This window comes from Lissotriton vulgaris, chromosome 4_1 (assembly GCF_964263255.1).
Source record: "Lissotriton vulgaris chromosome 4_1, aLisVul1.2, whole genome shotgun sequence".
NCBI classification, from domain to species: Eukaryota; Metazoa; Chordata; class Amphibia; order Caudata; family Salamandridae; genus Lissotriton; species Lissotriton vulgaris.
In genome coordinates, this window is record NC_141691.1 from 1,458,750,990 (window position 1) to 1,458,770,853 (window position 19,864).

The following is a 19,864-nucleotide window of genomic DNA, read 5'->3' on the forward strand; positions in this document are numbered from 1 at the left end:
TCCAGCATGACTGCGTAGTAGAACACTGGAGTTAACCCCCCAGCTGCAGTATCTGCAGCGTCGAGGGCGCAATGTATAGTTGTGTTGGAAATTAATTTTCCCTCAGAGGCTATTTGATTGGCGTCTTTTTCTGGGAGGTATTGGAGGAGTTCTTCCATTTCACCCCAATGGGCTCCATCATACCTAGAGAGAAGGCTGATGGTATTTGCCGTACGCCAGTGATTGGTGAATCGTGCAGCTACCCTCTTTATAGCAGCATCTATGTTTTTGCGCTTCTTATGTGGTGAAGGAGCTTCACCAGATGTTTGAGAATTGCCTCTTTGGTGTGCAGTTCCTACTACTAAAGAGGGTGGCGAAGATGATTGTGTATGAATAGCGAGCCATTAGGAGACCCTTTATATTTTTTGTCTACCCTTGGTGTTATCGCCCAAGATCTTACAGGGTCATAGAATATGTCAGGGTTGTGATGGAGCATACCCTTTAGCATTATGGAAGGTATTGTGCGGAACGCTGTATAGGGGGAAATGTTTCAAACAGGAACTCTTCCTCTAGGGGCGGATTGTGTAGTTGCACCTTATAGAAAGTGGCAGCCCTACCAACCAATTTATGATATGTAGTAGGGTCATTTGGAGGGATGGATTTGCAGGGTACAGATCAGGGACTGTATCAGCTGGTGTGTCAGCGACATAAGTATTGCATGGGTCATCTTCTAGTGGGTAATCAAAAGTGTCCCAATCGCCTCTTCCAACTAGGAAAGAATGAGTTGACCATTCCAGTGAATATGGCACAGGGGCAGCAGGTAAAGCAGATAGAGAGGGTGAGTGGTGTGCAACTGATAATGGTAGTAGACTAATGTGTAGAGGACTTGTGGTCTTCTTTGTCTTCTTTCTCTGTTTGGTCAGAGGTGAAAAGTCCAAAGCCGCTTCAAAATACAGCTGCCTTTTGAAGGGTTGAGCACCAGTGTATGGAGGTTGAGAAGTTATCCGTCCTGTGGCGTCTGGATAGATCATAATATGTTTATGGCGATTGTCTATTTCTTCCTGCAGTCTTTGAAGCAAGGGCCCCACGGACCCCAGATTCATGGATAGTTTTGCTTGACGCTAAAGTTCTCAGCTCCGAAGATCTTGGCTTAGATGGGGCAGGTTTCCGTGTAGACAGTGGCAAATTTTTTCTGACAAATTTTCTGTTCCAAAGCTCGACTCTACTCCGAAGTAGGAGTGGTTGGCTCAGAAGCAGGCAGCTTCAATGGTTTCTTTGGTGCCGAGCTAGGGCTGGGCGTGTCCGAAGAAGACAGTCGGTGCTGACCATGGCCCGAAGGCAGTGATGGCACGGCAATGTGTTTAGGTCGATCTTGAACAGGAGGTTGACCTTCTGGGGTGGTGTAACGGGGTCAATGTTGAGGTGGTGGGGGCATAGTACTCGCGGCTGGTTGAGCAAGAGGGATATCTTGGGTCTCAATCTCAGAACCGAAGCGGTCATCAGGGGAGAAATTCCCTTCTTCTGCAGCAGAAACCTGTGCATGATGTTGTGCTTGGATGTCATTGGATCCAAAAAGGTCTGGACTATCCTCCGTGCTTCTTCAAGACAGCGGCATTTTAAGACGTAAGGCCCGACGGTCGCCTAAATTCTTCTTTGACTTGAGCCTTGTAGCTGGTCTCGTCGTGTTCGGGAGAGAGGCACAGATTACACACCTGGTAGAGATCAGCACGAGGATACTTCACGTGACATCAAGGACAGAAACAAAATGGTGTCCATTCCATGACAGAGTGGACATGGTGTGGGGGTGACAACTGAGGATGGAAGTAATGCCCCGAATGGCAAAGGTCCAGACGGGGCTGCGGTCGAGGAGTCACCCCGACGAAATTGAAGTCTAACAGAAGAAAGAGTGGTTCACGATTGATGATATCAATGGAAAGCAGCTATGAGCTGGGAAAAGTGCAGCACAAGGGAGTAGAAGAGCACACGACTGAACCAGAAGTGAAAGAAAACAATCTAACAATGGAGTAGATGACAATGTACATTACCAGCAAGAGGAGTCATCACACTAGCTCTCAACTCAAAAGACTTTTTGAAGAAAAACAACTTGCACACATCCGAACCCAACACTAGATGGCAGGATTATGAGAAGCATGTGTATCTACAGCAACACATGCCTCGAACACGGTTATGATATGAAGAAAGAAAACGGTTTTAAAACCTAATAACCATGTTAAATGTAATTAACATATCCATGCTGTTAGCAGTCTCATTCACTCACCATGAAGTAGCCAATGTCATTCAAGATGAAAGCAACAATTGGGTCAGGCTTAAGTGCATAATTCTGTTCTTTCATATTGAGAAACGGAATGTACATTTAAAGAGTTCATATCTTGTCAAACGCTTAAGTCTAAGTTGCCTCAGTCTGCAATTCAATGTAAGTCTGCTAAAATACCATGACATATGGGGTCAAGTCATAAAGTAGTTCACACATCAAGCGGAAATGAGATGCTCAAAAGGTCCACTTTGTTGTCAATCTTAATTCAAAAGAATGGCTGAAATTTACAAATGCAAAGTGCATTTAAAGATGCAGAAATTCTGCTTTAACGTGCACCATAAGTGAATGTAAGAGAACATGACAGAAGCTATAACTTTGTGGATATTCATGTATTTCTAATACCTAGGTTTTCACCAAGAAAATAAATCCAAATGTATTCCTGTAGCTGTATTTGCAGGGTTAGAATGAGGATGGACTATCTCATTTTTTTCCTTAAACAATTTATTAGTTTAGCATTGAACATAACAGCATACATCATAAGTACAAGGTTCTGATATGCATGAAGAGTAGGACATTTGCAGGTGGCCCTCACAATGTATCATCTGTAGAAATGGCATCTATTAGAAGGGGAAAGATCTATTAGACGGGGAAGACCAGAGTTAGACAGGTCTATTCAAATTCTGTGTGGAGATATTTCTGCCAAGGAGAGGGCAAAGAAGTGCAAACGTGGCAGGGAGGAGGATTTCTAGAGAGGGAAGGGCCTTTTGCCCGCCACGCCATTCCAGTTTGGACCCAGCCCTATATCTTGACCCTGCTCCCCATGGAAACAATACAGCCCAAACTATCAGGTCCACTCTGGACCGGAAATAAGCATACTGGGACACCCTCATCAGCCAGGCAAGCCTGAATCCAGTGGCATAGCAAGCACGGGACCCATGTCTGGGTATACCATTCCCACTTAGGGTGACAAATGCAAAAAGAACAGATGATGGACAGACCTCTGAACAAATCAAACATTCAACCTCAGTCACAGATCTGAGTTAATCCATCGTTTTTTTGCATGCCATGCCATTCCAGTTTGGACCCAGCCATAACCAAATCAGTCTTGACCCCGCTCCCCATGGGAACAGTCCAGCCCAGACTTTACAATGGACTTATAAGTAAATTAAATATGCCAATTGTAGATAAGCCAATGTTATCATGGGTTAGGTAGAGAGCACATGCACTTTAGCACTGGTTAGCAGTGGTAATGTGTACAGAGTCCTAAAGCCAACGAAAACGAATCCAGCAAAAAGGAGATAAAGAAGGCAAAAAGGTTGGGGGATGACCTTGCAGAAGGGGCCATTTCCTAAAAAGGCCCTCCAATCCACTCTACAGTACGCCACTTCACCCACCTCTACAACACTCCATTCGCTCTATGGCACGCCAATCCATTCCACCACACTCCACTCTACGGTACTCTAAGTTACAATACTCCGCTGCCCTGCACTCTACAACTAGATACACTACAACTCAACACTCCACAATACAACTAGACACCCTGCTCTACACCACTCCACTCAACTGCACTTTAGAACATTCAAAACCATCTACACCCCTGCATTTTACACCAGCCTATGCCACTCCACGCTACAACAGTGAACTCAACTCTATACTGCTCTACCACACTGTACTCCACTTTATGACACTACCTCTACATCACTTTACTCCACTCTGCTCTATTACACACTACTGCAATCTACTCCACTGTACACCCCTCCATTTTATATTTATTTTATATAGCGCCTGAATTGACCACCGAAGGGGTATCTCTGCGCTGCAGACACGGCTGCATGGTTAGCTAAAGAGTTTGATCAAAACAGAATAGTCTTAAGGCACTTCCTGAACTGAAGATGATCGAACACAGTCTCAGATCAATGGGAAGCTGATTCCAGTAGAGAGGGGCCAAGTGGGAGAAGGCCACCTAGCCTGGCTCTTCTGACCCGGGGAACTAGGAGCAGAGATTTAGTTCCCGACCGGAGGGATCTGGAGGGCACATAAGGAGTGAATTTCTCTGCACTCTACTCTACCCTGTAACACTCCATTGCACTCTGCGCCTCTATACTCTACCCCACTTCACTGCATTCTACTCTGCACCCCGCTACAGCACTACACTCTGTGCCACTGCAGTGTAAGCTAGTTCACTGTACTCCACGCCCCTCCACTACGGCACCTTATTCTACGCCACTAAAGTCCACACACTGCCACTCTACCCCACTCCACTAAATGCCAATGAACTCGACAACATTCCAAACCCTCCTACTCCGCATGACTGCACTCTTCTCCACGGCACTCTACATCACTGCACTATATGTAACTCTAATCTACTCTGCAATACTCTACTCCATAGATTATAGAAAACAGAAAACAGGAGGACAAGAATCACTTGCAATCAGCAAAACGATTGTTAGCCCATGAGCCACAATGAAAATTCAATAGCATCAAAATGAAAGTAATTGCTAGCACAAACTGGCACCATGCTTTTAGGACAGCCATGACACTATCCAGCTGGAGATGGAACGCTTACAAGCTGGAAAACCTGTTCTGATGGAACCATGGTTTACAAACAATTGATCAGATGTCCTAATAGCTTTAGACTTGTCTAAATAGAATTTTAAAACCCTTTTAGGTCTAGAAAATGAAGAGACCTCTCAGCTGACATAGAGGGATTAGGAAAAAAAGTAAGCAGTGAGATGGATTGGTTAACATGAAAATCCAACACAACCTTCGGAAGGAAAGAGGGCTGGGCTCTCAGAACTACTCTGTAAAAAAACAGTGTAGGACTCATTAGAGCAGAGCGCTTGAATCTCACTCACCCTGCGAGCCGAAGTGATTGCTACCAAATAGGCAGCCTTCCATGTTATATGTTGAAGGGCTGCTTTATGGATAGGCTCAAAGGGGGGGGAGGGGGGGGGGGGGCATGAGCTTGGAAAGGACCAGGTTTAGCTCCCAGAGAGGTGAAGGATGCCGGATTGGGAGAAAAACTTTCTTTAACCCTTGTAGGAAATCCTTGACCACCTGAAGTTGAAAGAAAGGTTGAGAAGGTGACTTTCTGTATGCCATAGTGGCAGCATGGTATACCTTTATCAAAGTAAATTTTAGACCTAACTTGGCTAAGTGGAGGAGATAAGGTAAAATTACAGCTTCTTGCCCTTTGGTAGGATGGAAACCATTCTACACACACCACAAATAGAAACATTTCCATAAAAATAAAATAAGAGTGCCTTGTAGAAGGCCTTTAGACTCTTTCAAAAATGATCATGCAGTCCTGAGGAAGACCTAGGTGTCCATACTAGAGGACCTCAGGAGCTATTCTGCTAAGTTCAGTGAGGGAAGGTTGGGGTGATGAATCCTCCCTTTCATCTTGAAAAGCAGGTCCGGTCTGCATTGCAATCTCCTGTGTGGGCACTCCGAGAGATGCAGAAGTTCTGTGTACCACCACTGTCGTGGCCAGTCTGGTGCGATCAGAATCATCCTTGCTCTAGAGTGGAAGAACTTGGTTATGAGCTTCGGGATGAGAGGAAGAGGGGGAAAAGCGTACACAAAGCCCCCTGACAAATTGATCAAAAGGACATTCCCTTTTGACCCTGGCCGGTAAAACCTTGATGCGAAGTTGTGGCATTTTTTATGTGTATCATCCGCAAAGAGATCGATGCTTGTACGACCCATTCTTTGAAAATTCCTTCCACAACTTTGTTGTGTAGAACACAGTCTTATTAATCGTCAAAGTGGCGACTGAGGGAATCTGCTTGAGTGTTTTCTTCCCATGGCAGGTATATTGCTGTAATCAAGAGTTGCCTTGCCAGGAGCCAAAGCCAGAGTGCTTGAGCCTCTAAGGATAGAGAGCAAGATAGAGTCCCCCCCCCCCTGTTTATTTAGATAGTACATAGTGGTTGTGTTGTCTGTCTGGATTAGTATGGAGCTGGCCTGAACGGAGAGAAGAAAAGCCTTGAGTGTTAGATGCACGGCCCGTAGCTCCAACATGATGTGATAAGTCTGTTCTTCGGCCGACCGCTGCCCTTGAGTTTGGAGGGACCCCATGTGCGCTCCCAAACCCTGGAGGGTAGCATCAGTGATTAGAGATTGCGTTGGGGGAGACCTATTGGAATAGAACTCCCACCAGGAGGTTTTTCTGACGCGTCCACCATGGGATAGAGGATTTCACAGCCTGTGACAGATAAACCTTGCCGTCCCATTGAGCAGTCCGTTGATCCCACTTGCCCTCCAAATCCTGCTGTAAAGGCTTCATCCTCAGTCTGGTGTTGGGGATGAGGAAGAAGCAGGATGCCACCGACCCTAGGAGAAAGGCAACCTGTCAGACAAAAGGAAAGGGAGTGCGAAGAATTTGTTTGCACTTCAGTGTGATAGATGATAGTCTCCCCTCTGAAGGACACACTTTTCCTACTGTGGAGTCTTTTGTCACACCCAGGTAGTGTATTCTTGGAGTAGGATTTTGAATCGACTTCTCGAAATTGACATGAAGGTCCAGCCACTGCAAAAAGCCTAGACAGTATTGGTAGTGGGTCCTTCCACACTGTGGGGGATGGACCCTTTAGAAGCCAGTCGTCGAGGTAAGGGTAAACAAACAGTTCCTGGCGCCATACAGCAGCTGCCACTACGGTCATGCATTTGGTAAACACTCGAGGAGCTGACTTCAACCCCAAGGGAAGAACCTTGAAATGGTAATGCTTGGATCTTACCATGAAGCGTAGGGTGACTAGAACTTGAAAGTATGCATCTTGCAGATCTATCAAACACATCCAGCCCCCTTGTTAAAGATGCAGATATATTTGTTGGAGTCAACATGCAAAACCTTTCCCTCTGGATGGATTTGTTGAGAGTGCGCAGATCTAAGATAGGTGTGAATTCTGCCTTTTGACCTTTCTTTTTCACCAGAAAATATCTTAAGTACACTCCTTGTCCTGGTTGAGAGGCAGGAACTTCCTCTACAGCAGATTTTGTAGGAGGGTGAATACTTCCTGCTGTAGTACTGGTGGTTGGCAGCTTTCACTGGCGCGACAGCCAGTGGTGGATGACAAAAACGTAGAGTGTACCCATTCTGCAACATTCTTAACACCCATTGCTCTCTTGTGATGTTGCGCCACTCTTGCAGGTGGTATCTTATACTGGAATGGGAAACGGCAATGGGGGAAGTGAGCGTTCATTGTTTTGATGGGGTTTTTACTGAAGTGGTAATTTGGCGTGGGGCCCCTCTCCCAAGGGAAGAGCGACGCCCCTAATAATGGGTTCTGGATTGATGATGTTGCTGCTGATGCCTCTGCCACTGAGGGGTTTGTACCCTCTGATTGAATGGATGGCGGTCGTATGGTCTGTATCTGTGGCGGAACGCCTTTTTCTTTTCAAGGCCTAATGTCTTCAAGGTATCTAGCTCTGTTTTCATTCTGCTCATCTCATCGTCTTTGTGTATGCCAAATAGGGAACTCCTCGAGAAAGGGATGTTTAGAATCTGTTGCTGCGCTTCAGGTTTCAGTGCAGTGAGCCAAAGCCAGGATGATCATCTGGCATAAATCCCATGTGCATAAGAATGAGCAGATGGGTTTTCTCAGCTGCAGCGCTAATATTCTGGTTTGCTACCAAACCTCCTTCTTCTAATACTGCCTCAAAATCTCTGCGATCCTCCTTGGGAAGTTTGCCTTTAAATTTTTCTAAAGAGTCCCACAGGGCCCTATCATACTGCCCTAAGAGAGCTGAGGCGCTAGAAATCTTTAACATGGAAGCCGAAGTGCCACAAACTTTTCTTGCCCAAGAATCCTGGGTTTTGCTTGCTTTATCTGGAGGCACTGTTGAGGAAGAGGAGGAGGAGGAGGTCACTGGCGCGTATTTTTCGCAGCCACGATGATCACAGAATCCGGAGGTGGATCTGCTCTAAGAAATAGTGGATCCTCTTCTTTTTTTAAGATCCTTGCTGGGGCATTCTTATGTATTACAGGTGTGAGAAACACGTCCTTGACCGGCTGAACAAGCCCAGGTACCAAAGGCAATAACAACCTAATCGCTGATCTTTGGTACAAAGTTTCAAAAATCACAGCGGAGGAGTTTTGATGGGTAGGCATGTCAATGCTCAATTTTGCTGCTCCCTTGGCAAGAACGTCTTGAAAAGTACTAACATCCACTGGGGAGACTCTCGAAGGTGGACTGTCTGTTAAGGTAGGTGAATAGTCCCTGTTTGAAGGAGTCAAGGACAATGACCACGTAGGCGATCTGTGTCTTCTCCGTTGACTATGTGTTGCAGACCTCCTCCTCGTAGTTAGAGACGCTATTCAAACACGATCTCGACCCCTCAGGGAGGCAGTTGAAGAGAGGTCTACCGTTTGTACCAACTGAGCCAGTAGTGACCTGTGCAGGGGGATGGAGTAATCCAGCGGTTCTCGCACCTGCACCGTTAAAGATTCCTGCCAATGATGTAGCGGCAACATCCACCTAGAAGAAAGGTGCACAGAGGGTGATACCCGCCCTCTTGTCTCTTGTTGCACATGAGGCTCTGTTATCTGTGGTTGGGAACGCTCAGGAAATGGGGTAACTGAGCTATCGGACTTCGGCAGGAAAAACACCGGAGATCTAGAACTTGACAACGCCATGTGTCCCTTTGACATTGAACGATCAGACTGTCTTACTGATCGAGATCGATGAGTCGACGTCAACTGGGGTCTTGACATTCAGCGTTGAGTCACTGAGACATCTTGAACCGCTGATGGTGATCGGATTCTCGACATCGGGAGAGATGCCGCTGACGGGAACTGGTGCTTCGACGCCGACTTTGTCTAAGCCCTCGACGTCGATCGAGGCCGTGTCAATGGCAAATGTTGTTTTGACAGCGGTCGTAAAGTCACTGACAGACCGATGTCTCGACGTCGTAAGGTTCTGGCTCTAGATCGTTGTCGAGAAGGTGTCAGTGTGGCTCAAGGCCTTGACGTTGACTATCGCTGGGTTGACATCAACGTAGGGGTTTGTCTCGCCGTTGAACGTCTTTGGGAAGATGTTAACTGAGACCTGTGCCTCTGCATTGAGCAGACTACAATGGAGACCGACTCCTCGAAGTAGAACGCTGCAAAGTTCAGATCAACGGAGGAGGCAGATCTGACACTTGCAAATGACGATGATGAATAGATGTCAAACTTGCCATTTTCGGTGTAGTCTTGGACGACGAGTGGTGCTCTGATACCGTAGAAGGTGGAGGTCTTGTCGACTGGGACACTAGTTTTTTTGTCGCTGGAGACGTCTTCGACGCAGAGCCCAACGCTGAAGGAGAGCCTACAGGGACATTACTTCTCAAAGTTGATCTGGGCCTCAGCTTCTTATGCCTCACTAGAGATCTTTCTGTTTAGGTACATTTTTGCTTCTCTGAGAGACCAGGGAGATAAATTCTCTCTCTCAACTTGAGAGCGTGTCTAGAAAGCTTTTTACAGTGTTGGCAGGTCTCAGAGGAGTGAGACTCAGGAAGACATTTATATTCACAGAGTGTGACTCAGTTTTGGCCTTCTTCGTGCCACAGGAAGGACAAGGGTTAAAAAGAGAAGGCCTGCTGTGACAGGAAAAAGACAAGTTTGATAGAAAATGTTTAGTACCTTACTCTACAGGATGAGAGACATCGAGTCAACATAAACTACCAGATTTTAGAAATTTAGAAATTATAAAATTATTGACAATAAGTCAAAAGAAGGCAGAGCTGAAAACTCCAGGGTCCTGACTGAAGGAGCTGGAGCTGGACAACAGACCTAACTGTCACCCCTGAAGAATGATGGGAAGCTGGGGGTCATGGCTGCCTTAAAGGAACTGTGCCAGTTTGTGCTAGCAATTGCTTTCATGTGCTATGCTATTGAGTTTTCAATGGAGGCTATGAGCTAACAATGCCTGCTGTTTTGCAGATTAACTTTCATCTGTTTATCAACGAGAGTTCATCTGATATTTGTCCTCCTGTTTTCTATTTTCTCCAATCTATGGCTGCAAAAGCAGATTTAAGAACATTAATTAGCCATGGTTTATTATGGGAGGCTGAATTGGTTTGTGAAAAAATTATATTTGTATATATCGATGGAGCTAAATAATTATGTTTTTACATATACTTTTTTATAGATACTGGGATCTCCGCGCGTGGGCGGGAATATTCAGTGCTTATGACTTTGATGAGGATCACCTGGAAGAGAATATTTATTTACAATACAGCCTGCAACCAGGCCCCCTTATCCAGCCAACCAGTCGCTGCGCACACCCAAAGGTTAGCCAAAAGGTCTGGTCTGCAGCCAGGCCCTGTAGCCAATCCCCCAAAGGTAGCCAACCTGCATGCCCCCTCGCCGGGCCAACCCCAGCCAACTGGGCACAGTGCATTTTTTAGTGGGAGGGGGCATGGGCATCCCTCCACAGGCTGATTTTTGGGTGGGTGGGTGGGTGTACGAATGTGCGAGTGGTTGCGTGGTCATGTACATGGCTGTGAGTGGGTGTCCGAGTGCCTGTGTGTGTATGTGAGGGGCTCTCTGAGTAGATGTATCAATGACTGTATGGGTGTGTGAGCGAGTGTATGGGTGTGTGGCTGTATGGATGTGTGGTTGGGTGTGTGTGTTGTTGGGTGTGTGTGGGGCTCGGTGTGTGTTAATGGCTGTAAGTGGGCATTTGAGTGGCTGTGTGGGTCTGTGAGTAGGCATGTAAGTGACCGTATGAGTGTGCACTGGTCTGTGTGAGTAGATGTGTGAGTAGTTGTGTGGGGGTGTGAGTGGGTCTTTTTTAAAAACAAATTATTGCGCACTGGATCTGTGAATCCGTCGCAGATTCACACAGGGGGCCACGTGGAGAATCGCAGTGGATTACCGGATCTTGAGTACCCAAAAAAAACATTTTGGCCAATTTATTGCCCATGAGGTGTCCCTCACAGACCCCTCTATCAGTTCCATGGGGTCATGGTACCTCTACCCTGACCACTTTTATCAATTTTAACTTTTATTTTTCCCCCAGGACCGAGTCCCGATACACAAAATGGTAGCCACGGCCACAACTTTCCTTTCAGGCTACGGCCAGCTAATTACTGCATTGCTGTTGGCGCATGGATCTACGGATCTGAGTCTCTAGAATATACATACATAATTGTGCTTTAATAACTCTGAAAATACTGAACAGATTTACACCTAATTACAACAAGCACACTTTATGGCCCAGGATCAAACGTTCTGCCAAATTTGGTGAAATTCCATTCAGCAGTTCGGGCTGTAGTTGTATCTAAAATTTCCATGGGAAACTGCATGGGGGAATAGCATTTTGGGGAACCCCTCTTTTCTCAGCCCCCACTTGAGAGATCACCCGAAAACGTTTCAGACAGCAGCTAAAGTGAGTGGCAAACTAGGTTTGAAAATTATGTGAAGCTTGTTCAAACGGCTCCCAAGTTGTTAGCAAAACAAAAAATGCTCAGTCCATAGAAGTTAGGTCCTAACTAGAACTACATACTGGCGACCACCAGAACATACACACAAACACATACATACATACACACAGACTCACACAAGGAAATGAAGGACATAATTTAACATTGCTAAGGGAAGTTTCTAAACTTAACAAAACACATGATCCCAGACCAATCCATGAATTTCAGTCTTGCCATCTTAATGTGAAGCACATCAAAATTAATTCAGGGAAAAAAGTTAAATAGAGGAAGTTGTCTCAGTTAAGCAGACTGTATATTTATTGCGGATTACGATGACCTGTAAGTTACTCAATGAAAACAGTTATACATTACAGCCCATAGTAGGACTCACTAAATTAATTTGCTGAAAATAAAGCACATCTTTGGAAAGCTAAGAATAATTAAAACAAATAGATTTAAATAAATAAAAGTTATGTTTAGCATTCAATTCGAGCTGCAAGCATGAAGCAATTACTGATTTACCATTAAGTAAATTACATCTATACTCTGTTAAATGGCATGTTTAAGTCATAACTGAAAGTAAGCAATCATCTATAATAAAAATGGAGGTCATAGAAAAAGAAATGTACTTACAACAAACCAGATGTATTCTTCAGTTCATTAATGCTTTTCTCAGGAACCTTCCCACCGCTAAACCATTTTTTAGTGGCAGAAAACAACGATCGGCTTAACCCCTTTCTTGATATCAGCTAAAAGTTCAATAACACAAACATATAGCAGTGATAACAATAGATATGTTAAATTATTTCATAAGGAAAAAATTAAATCTGAGAAATGCACCAACAGAACTAAAAAAGAACAGTATGGGGAAATACAGGATTCAGTGAAGGAAACCATTGGTGCACACAGCAATATCTGGTCAATAATACAATGTTATCTTAACAATGAATTATAAAGTGGTGCATAGTTACTTTGACTTGCAGAGTTAAAAGAAAATAAATGGAAACATGAATAATTCTAACAACTATTTGCAATACAGAGATCAATCCTGCTGCAACAGTATATACTGGCAACTGCAGGTAGCCTCCAGTGTTAATGCCAAGAGCCAAAGGAGAGGGCAAAAAATGTATATTTGTAATGAAGTAACCCCTTCTGTACATTATAAGCCTATTGGATGGCACTGAAGAATTTCATCACAATTTAGAGTAACAAGGTTGACAGTCAGATTCCTTTCTGAAATTATGGAACTTCGAGATGATTTGCAATATCCATTCAATGTACTGCAGAGAGTATTTTATTCCTTATAATACACTGTCACATCAAGGATGTATGACGTTACAACGCATACCATTACAACGGGACCATTACAACGCATACCATTACAACGCATAGCGCTTAGAGGTGCTGGATAGTGGTAAGTATAATTTACTATTCCAACTCCAGTCCCCGTGGACTCTAGGGAAGGTGTTGGATAGTAAATTAAACTTATTCCCTATCCTAGAGCGCCCCCCAGCGCAATGCGTTGTAATGGTATGCGTTGTAAAAGTTGCGTTGTAACGGTAGGTAGTTGTAAAAGTTGCGTTGTAAGAGGTGTATACCTCACATCAACAACCTTCCCACAAGCAACTTAAATCGTTGGTATTATTTTTTTCCTTCATCAGAAAGCGATAGTATGATTGCAAGAATGAATAAAGCAAAATCTGTACTATGAAATTAAACCCACCAAACAATTAGCAAGGTTTGCAAAAAGATAGTAGAATCAATTAAATAAGTCAGATTAAAAACATGCAGCACCTGAAAATACATAGAAACAGAGATTCTTTTTTTCCTGAAATTAACTTTAGTGAGGAAAAAAGAAATATGTAACCATAAATAAATCCTTTCTGCTGATCACCGCTCATTTTTAGAAAAACAAGACAGAGGATCAAAAAAATTAGTTCTTGGTTTTTACATGTTTAAACTGCAGCTGCAATTATTTTATGAGACATGACTTTCACCTTGGCAGCATGCATAATGATGTCACAATCCAAGCGTAATGACTTATTACACTTGATCAACTACGTCATTTCTTTACAGGGGACTAGAGAAGTCACAACTTTACTACAATATATGGGGTAAAGTATCACCTGAAGTACATAATAAGGATATTGTAAGTCACTGATGAGTTTCACGACCATATAGAGGAACAAGGCCAAAGACGGACCTTCTTGGAGCTGCCTCTTGGTCACAGTGAAGCAGATCTTAATGCAAAGCACACTTCACCTAAACTGTGTCCTTTTCTTCACAGCGTCCTTTTCTTAGGCCCGGAGTACTCAACAAAATGCTAATCGTCTGGTGTTCTTGGGTATGATCAATGTAAAACCTTCAAGCCTTTTTGGGGCCCAGCTGAAACTCCCCCTCTTCGAGGGGTGATAATGCACACAAGCAGAAAGACAGATTGCCAATGTGGAATAAAGTCACCAGTTTAGCCTATGCATCAACCTGAAGAGCGTCCACACAAGAAATGTTAAGACCAAATTAATTTCTCACTGTGGCCGCACAAATGGTTTGGAAGGAAATGTGTGTAAAACCGTTTATAAACCTTAATACAATAGGTGATTTAAAAAAAGACTTGTTGGTCTGGCAAACATAACACGGTCAAAAGGGCTGATACAAAACCCTTTAATAGTGTTTGCTGCAAGGCCTTCCTGAGCCAAAGACAAAATTAACAAAAGAACATCTAACAGCTCGACTTGTAAAGGGTCAATCTTTTGGCTAACAGACCAGGACATATACCTGTCCCTGCACCATGCAAAAATGGACTTCTTAGAAGGGCATCTGAGGGCAAGGATGGCATCCACCACTTCAGGCAGCAGATCAAAAGCAGTCAACAGCCACTACTCAATATCCACGCATGAAGGTGTAGATTGCACAGGTTCTGGGACAGAACACTTCTGTGGTGCTTCAACAGAAGATCTTCTTAAAGTGGAAGCCTGATCAGAGGACAGGTGCTTATGCCCAGAGGTTCCAGGTATCACACTCTCCTGGCACAAACCAGAGCCACTCGGGTGACTTTGGCCTAGTAATTCCAAACCTTTTCCAAAACTCTGGAAAGGAAAGTGATGGGTGGGAAGGCATACAGGAGTCCCGTTTTCCATTGTAAACGAAATCCTAGTGAGCGTTTTTGCTGAAACTCCAAAGCGCAGTCTTGGACACTGCACATTCTTGACAGTCACATACAGGTCTAGCTAGGGTTCTACCCATTGGTGAAAGATGCCCTGCACCATTCTCAGGATGTAGACGCCATTTGTGATCTGCTAGACACCACTTGCTTAGCTCGTACACTCTGGAATTCAAGGATCTCGCAGGTAGTTTGCGAACAAAGAAATGCCCTGAAGCTCCAACAAACTTCAGGGCCTCCAGGCACAGCAGCCAACTCTGCCCTGCTTGTTGCAATACCACATGGCAGTAGTGTTGTCCATGACAACCTGCACCAGCCTCCCCTTGAAAGAAGGCTAGGATGACCTTCAGAACCAGATGAATGGCCAGCAACTACAACACACTTATATGGAGCTGGTCTTCCACTGGAGACCTCTGATTGCCACCTCCCTAACCCAGCAGTGAGACATCCATCACCACAGTGAGCTTAGGTAGGGAAGGGAGAGGGGCCGTCCTTGAACCATAGGTTACATCTGAGAGACAGCAGGACTGGTATTTGAAATTGCACGTCCTGCAGATCCAAGGACACCATCCAGCTCCAAAGTCCAGAGCAGTCAATTCAATTTAACTTTATTCGATTCATACAAAGAATCATAAAGGTTTGCAGTTCAGTACACATGTAAAAAGAGAGAGTTATTCAAGTCATTAAAAACAGATTTAAAAAATCATTTACAGATTTAGGGTGCATCAGTTAAAAACTTCCTTCTGGTGATAACGGACCTCAAAAACCTTGCCACTACTACACATGTAAACAAATCCGGGAGCAATTGTAAAAATAAAGAGGCCGGTCTACATGGTCTAAAATTTAAAGATTTTATCAAAGGCTTGATAAAAATAGTCTTTAAGTCAGTATAAAATTTACAAAAGAATAATATATGAATAGTTAATTGTTTGGAGATCTGGTCACAAGGACAACATGTTAGTCGACAAGACCAATTATTTATGTTAGGGAAACTAGTCAAGCGGTGGAAAATATCCAGTGTGAAACGTGCCAAGACAAATCTGTGTTGGGCATTTAAAACACTGATTAAATACGGCTGCATCGTATAACAGGTCAGTACCATTTGATTATGTTGTACGGTGGGCTTCACAAGTTCCAATGTTAATCTTTTTTCCTCCAAGTTGTCCAAACGTATTCTTTTTAATGATGCTCTAGATATATGCAATAAAGATTCAGGCTTTGCATAGTATTCAGAGTGGCAGATTTCATGCATGAAATTTTTTACGTATTTCAACCATGTTATTTTGAGTGCATGATCAGCACCGCCGCAATCTGGTAAAATGGCTCTGTCAAAACTCGGATAATCCGATGTCCATAACTTGTGCCAGAGGAGGACTGGTTGCACCCTTATCAGGTCCTCCAAATAGGTTATACCCAGTTTTGCATGACAGACAAAATTAGAACAGCTGTTAGGAAGCCCCAACAGGTTTTTTAGAAACCCATTTTCTACCAGCTATAAAGAATCAACGTCTACATGTCCCCACAATTCAGAACTGTACATCGCTATTGGCCGGCATTTGGCGTTATAAATGCTCAACATGTCCCTAGGGAGTTTACGTCCCAGTTTCCTGGAAAAGTTACTCAGACCCGCAATTGATCTGAGAAACTGCATTCTTCTTGATTTTACTGCGCTTTTCCAGTTGCCATTACTATCAAATATTATTCTTAAATACGAAATAGTTAGTGTTTGAGGTGAAGTCTTGTTTCCTATTAAAATGTTACGTCCCTTAGCTGACTTTCGGCCAGCTTTCATTTCATACATTTTGCCTATATTGAATAAAAGACCCATATTCTCGATGAAGTTAACACATTTATCTAAAAGATGTTGCAGAGCATTAGGGGTGCGGGCCAAGAGCACTGCATCATCAGCATACAATAATACTGGTACTGGCCTGTTGCCAATTTGAGGCAGGTCCATACAGGAGTCTTGAAGGGTACCACCCAGGCCATTGCTATACAAATTAAATAAAAAAGGCGCGAGCACACACCCCTGACGGCCCCCCTCTTGATGTCAACTGGGCTAGTGCATTCACCATTCATACCATATTGAATCTTGGCAGAACTGGTTGAATACAAATATCCAAGAAAATTGACGATGGCACAGGCAACACTCATGGAGGTCATAATAGACTAAGGTTTTTCATGGACCACACAATTGAATGCAGAGGACAAGTCCACAAACGCCAAAAACAAATTGCCCCCTTTTATTTGAGTATATTTGCTCACACGCAGGTTCAGGTTAATATCCTACTCTATGGTCTCAACACCCTGGCAGAAGCGGTATTGGAAGTCATTCAAAATATTATTACAGTTTGCCCACTCTTGTAATCTGTGTAGCACAACACTGCCCACAACCTTAATCAAAGAATCCAGCAGGGAGATGGGTCTGTAGTGTGCAGGCCAGTTTCGATTTCCCTTTTTAAATATTGGTACAATGTGTGATTCCGACCAGGACACTGGGAAACCAACTTCCCGAAAGGACTTAAAAACCAGGCTCACGGGAGGACCCCAGAGGTCGATATTGTCCTTAAAGATAGCAATCGGAATCCCGTTGGGGCCAGGTGCTTTTCCTCCCTTGCTCGCTCTGAGAGCCCGTATCACCTCCTCCAGTTTAAAGTTAAAATCAAAATATTTCCATGAGAAGGTAAGCCTAGTGGAGACAACTCTCGTCCCTGTCACAGAGTTGTCTTGTCCTTCATTTGGGCCCATATATAGTTTCGCAAAGTGGGCCATCCATTCTTGTTCTGTGATTGCTACATCTAAGCTAGGTTTATCATCATCGTCACAGCAAAATGGTGAATTTACCACACACCAGAATAACTTGGAATCTTTGTTCTGGCTTGCCTCCTGCAGACGATCACAGGTCTCCTCTTTCCCTATCTTTTAACAATGATTTAAAGCTTCCTTATATGCCCACCTGCAGTACTGGACTACTGTTATTCCTCGGTACCTCCTTCAAAGCCCACTTTAACTTCTTATGAGCAAGAGTGCACACATGGTCAACCCCCCATGCTTTTTCATGGCTCCTCTAATCTGGTTAGTAGTCAGCCCCGCACTAATTTCCTCCCTAATATGTCTAAAGGCCTCCACAACCGCGTTGGCATCTGCAGTCTCGTCCAGACAGACCTTGAAGGTCCTACTCTGATTTGCAAATATTTTCTGTAAAATTGAGATGGGTCGACCATGGACCAGCGCAGGGCAAAGCCGTTTAGACGGGAGAGTGCTATATTTTCAGCGGCAAGGGTGGGTTGCCCTATGCCAGGCTCACCTTGAAGACTAATATCCAGTGAGAAATTCTGTGGAAAATGATCACTTAGTGCGAAGTTATGTAGTATAAAGTTAAAAACTAGTGCTGAGTAGCGTTTCAAAAATAAGAGAAAACCAATGCCACTCCTACCTCGGCTGCCATCAAATGTACAGGGTACAACAACCAGGCTGCCTCCAAGTTTATTACTAAAGCCCAGATCATATTTAAAAAGCAGCTCATTGAGTTTCTCTCCATACCCGGAATGAGAAAAGTGAGTGACATCGTCACCCTTTGCAGACGTCATACCACAAACTTTATTAGCCACCAATTCACTCGCATTTGGAGTCCGGCGTGAGGGTCGCGTATCGGCGGCTTTTGGCTGAAATCTCAGAATTTGGGATATATATACAATTCGGATATTTTAAGGTGTTGGAGCAGAAATCAGAAGAGCAGTCCTTACAAGGATTACCCCTCATGGCACAGAAGTAGTGTGGCTTGGAATTATCGCCACATTTAAAATATAATTGAAGTGAATTTGTTTAGCCGTGAACAAGTCGCATGTACAACCATACTGAGGCGACAAAACACATGTTGGCTTGGGAACTGTTCACTTGTTGAAAACAAGAAGACCTATTAAAAAAGAAAAAAGAAAAGGAGAACATTCAGACTGATTTTCTTGTGTTTTATGTATTAAAAACAATACAATGTATGATGTCTTGTTGCTTATGCCACAGAACTTAGAGAGGCAGGTGGTTCTCTCTAAACCTTGAGCACCGTCACTAATAAGGCTTGTTTGTACAAATAATTGGTGTAATTACCTATTGGTGCCTACAACCTATTAGCTATACCAAGGAGTCCAACCAAACTTAGCCACCAATTGGCAGGGTTGGATGTTGAAAACGCCCCCCCAAAGCAGGATCTTTTCGTTATGGCCCTTGTCCAGAATAGATTCCAAATCCTCATCAAGTTGGCAGAGAGAATCTATTATGTCCAAGTCAGGGGCATTATTGTAAAAATTAACTAATATCAATGAAATAGAGGTCGTACACACGACCTGGACAATTTGGTAAAACATGTTGGGTGGATGGACATTAGCACTAGTAGTGGCCAATTTGTTAGATACGTAAACACAGAGACCGCCCTTTGATCTTCCGTGACTGGATGGAGTTGCTTTGGAATGAAAGGTCTTGAACCCATTAAGATGTATAGGGTTGTTGGCCCAGGTTTCTTGCACCATCGAGATCTCAAAGGCTGTCAAACACCAACCATTCCGGATTACTGCATTTACTGCGTAGCACCGCCACATTCCAACTTCGGATACTAATACTATACTGTGGTGATGTTATCAGTGTCATTTTGTCATCATCAGTATCAACAATATTAATTTCCATTGGAATACATGGGTCAATAGTGTTATAAGCCAAGTTGCCGGGAATATTTTTTTCTGAACTACACCTATGGACACCCTGATCGCCACAGATAAATCCGGACAGTGGTATTAAATTTAGTTATTAAGGCGCCTCATAGAATAGTTGCACAAAATATTTTGGAAGAACACAATATTTAATGGTGCAAAAAGGTGAGGAGAACCACCCTACTCCCCAAGACAGGCCTGAGCCTTCTAGAACATATGACACTCCTTAGCACACGTATCAATTTTCAAAGTAACATGGGTATGTATCGTGTTTCCACAAATTCAAACATAAATAATACGCAAGAAATTAATCATCCTTCTTCTTTGTTGGTCACTTTAAT

At 43.8% G+C, this 19,864-nt stretch overlaps 1 protein-coding gene across 3 annotated transcripts in view; it reads right to left on the reverse strand.

Moving 5' to 3' along the window:
• TRAPPC8 (trafficking protein particle complex subunit 8) overlaps positions 1–19,864 on the reverse strand; it is a 1,294,567-nt gene that overhangs the window by 791,802 nt on the left and 482,901 nt on the right. For all 3 annotated transcript variants that reach the window (XM_086965686.1, XM_086965689.1, XM_086965688.1), the window contains one exon: positions 12,297–12,412. In XM_086965686.1, coding sequence (XP_086821812.1) covers positions 12,297–12,412 — 116 coding nt within the window. The remainder of the gene's footprint in view (positions 1–12,296; positions 12,413–19,864) is intronic.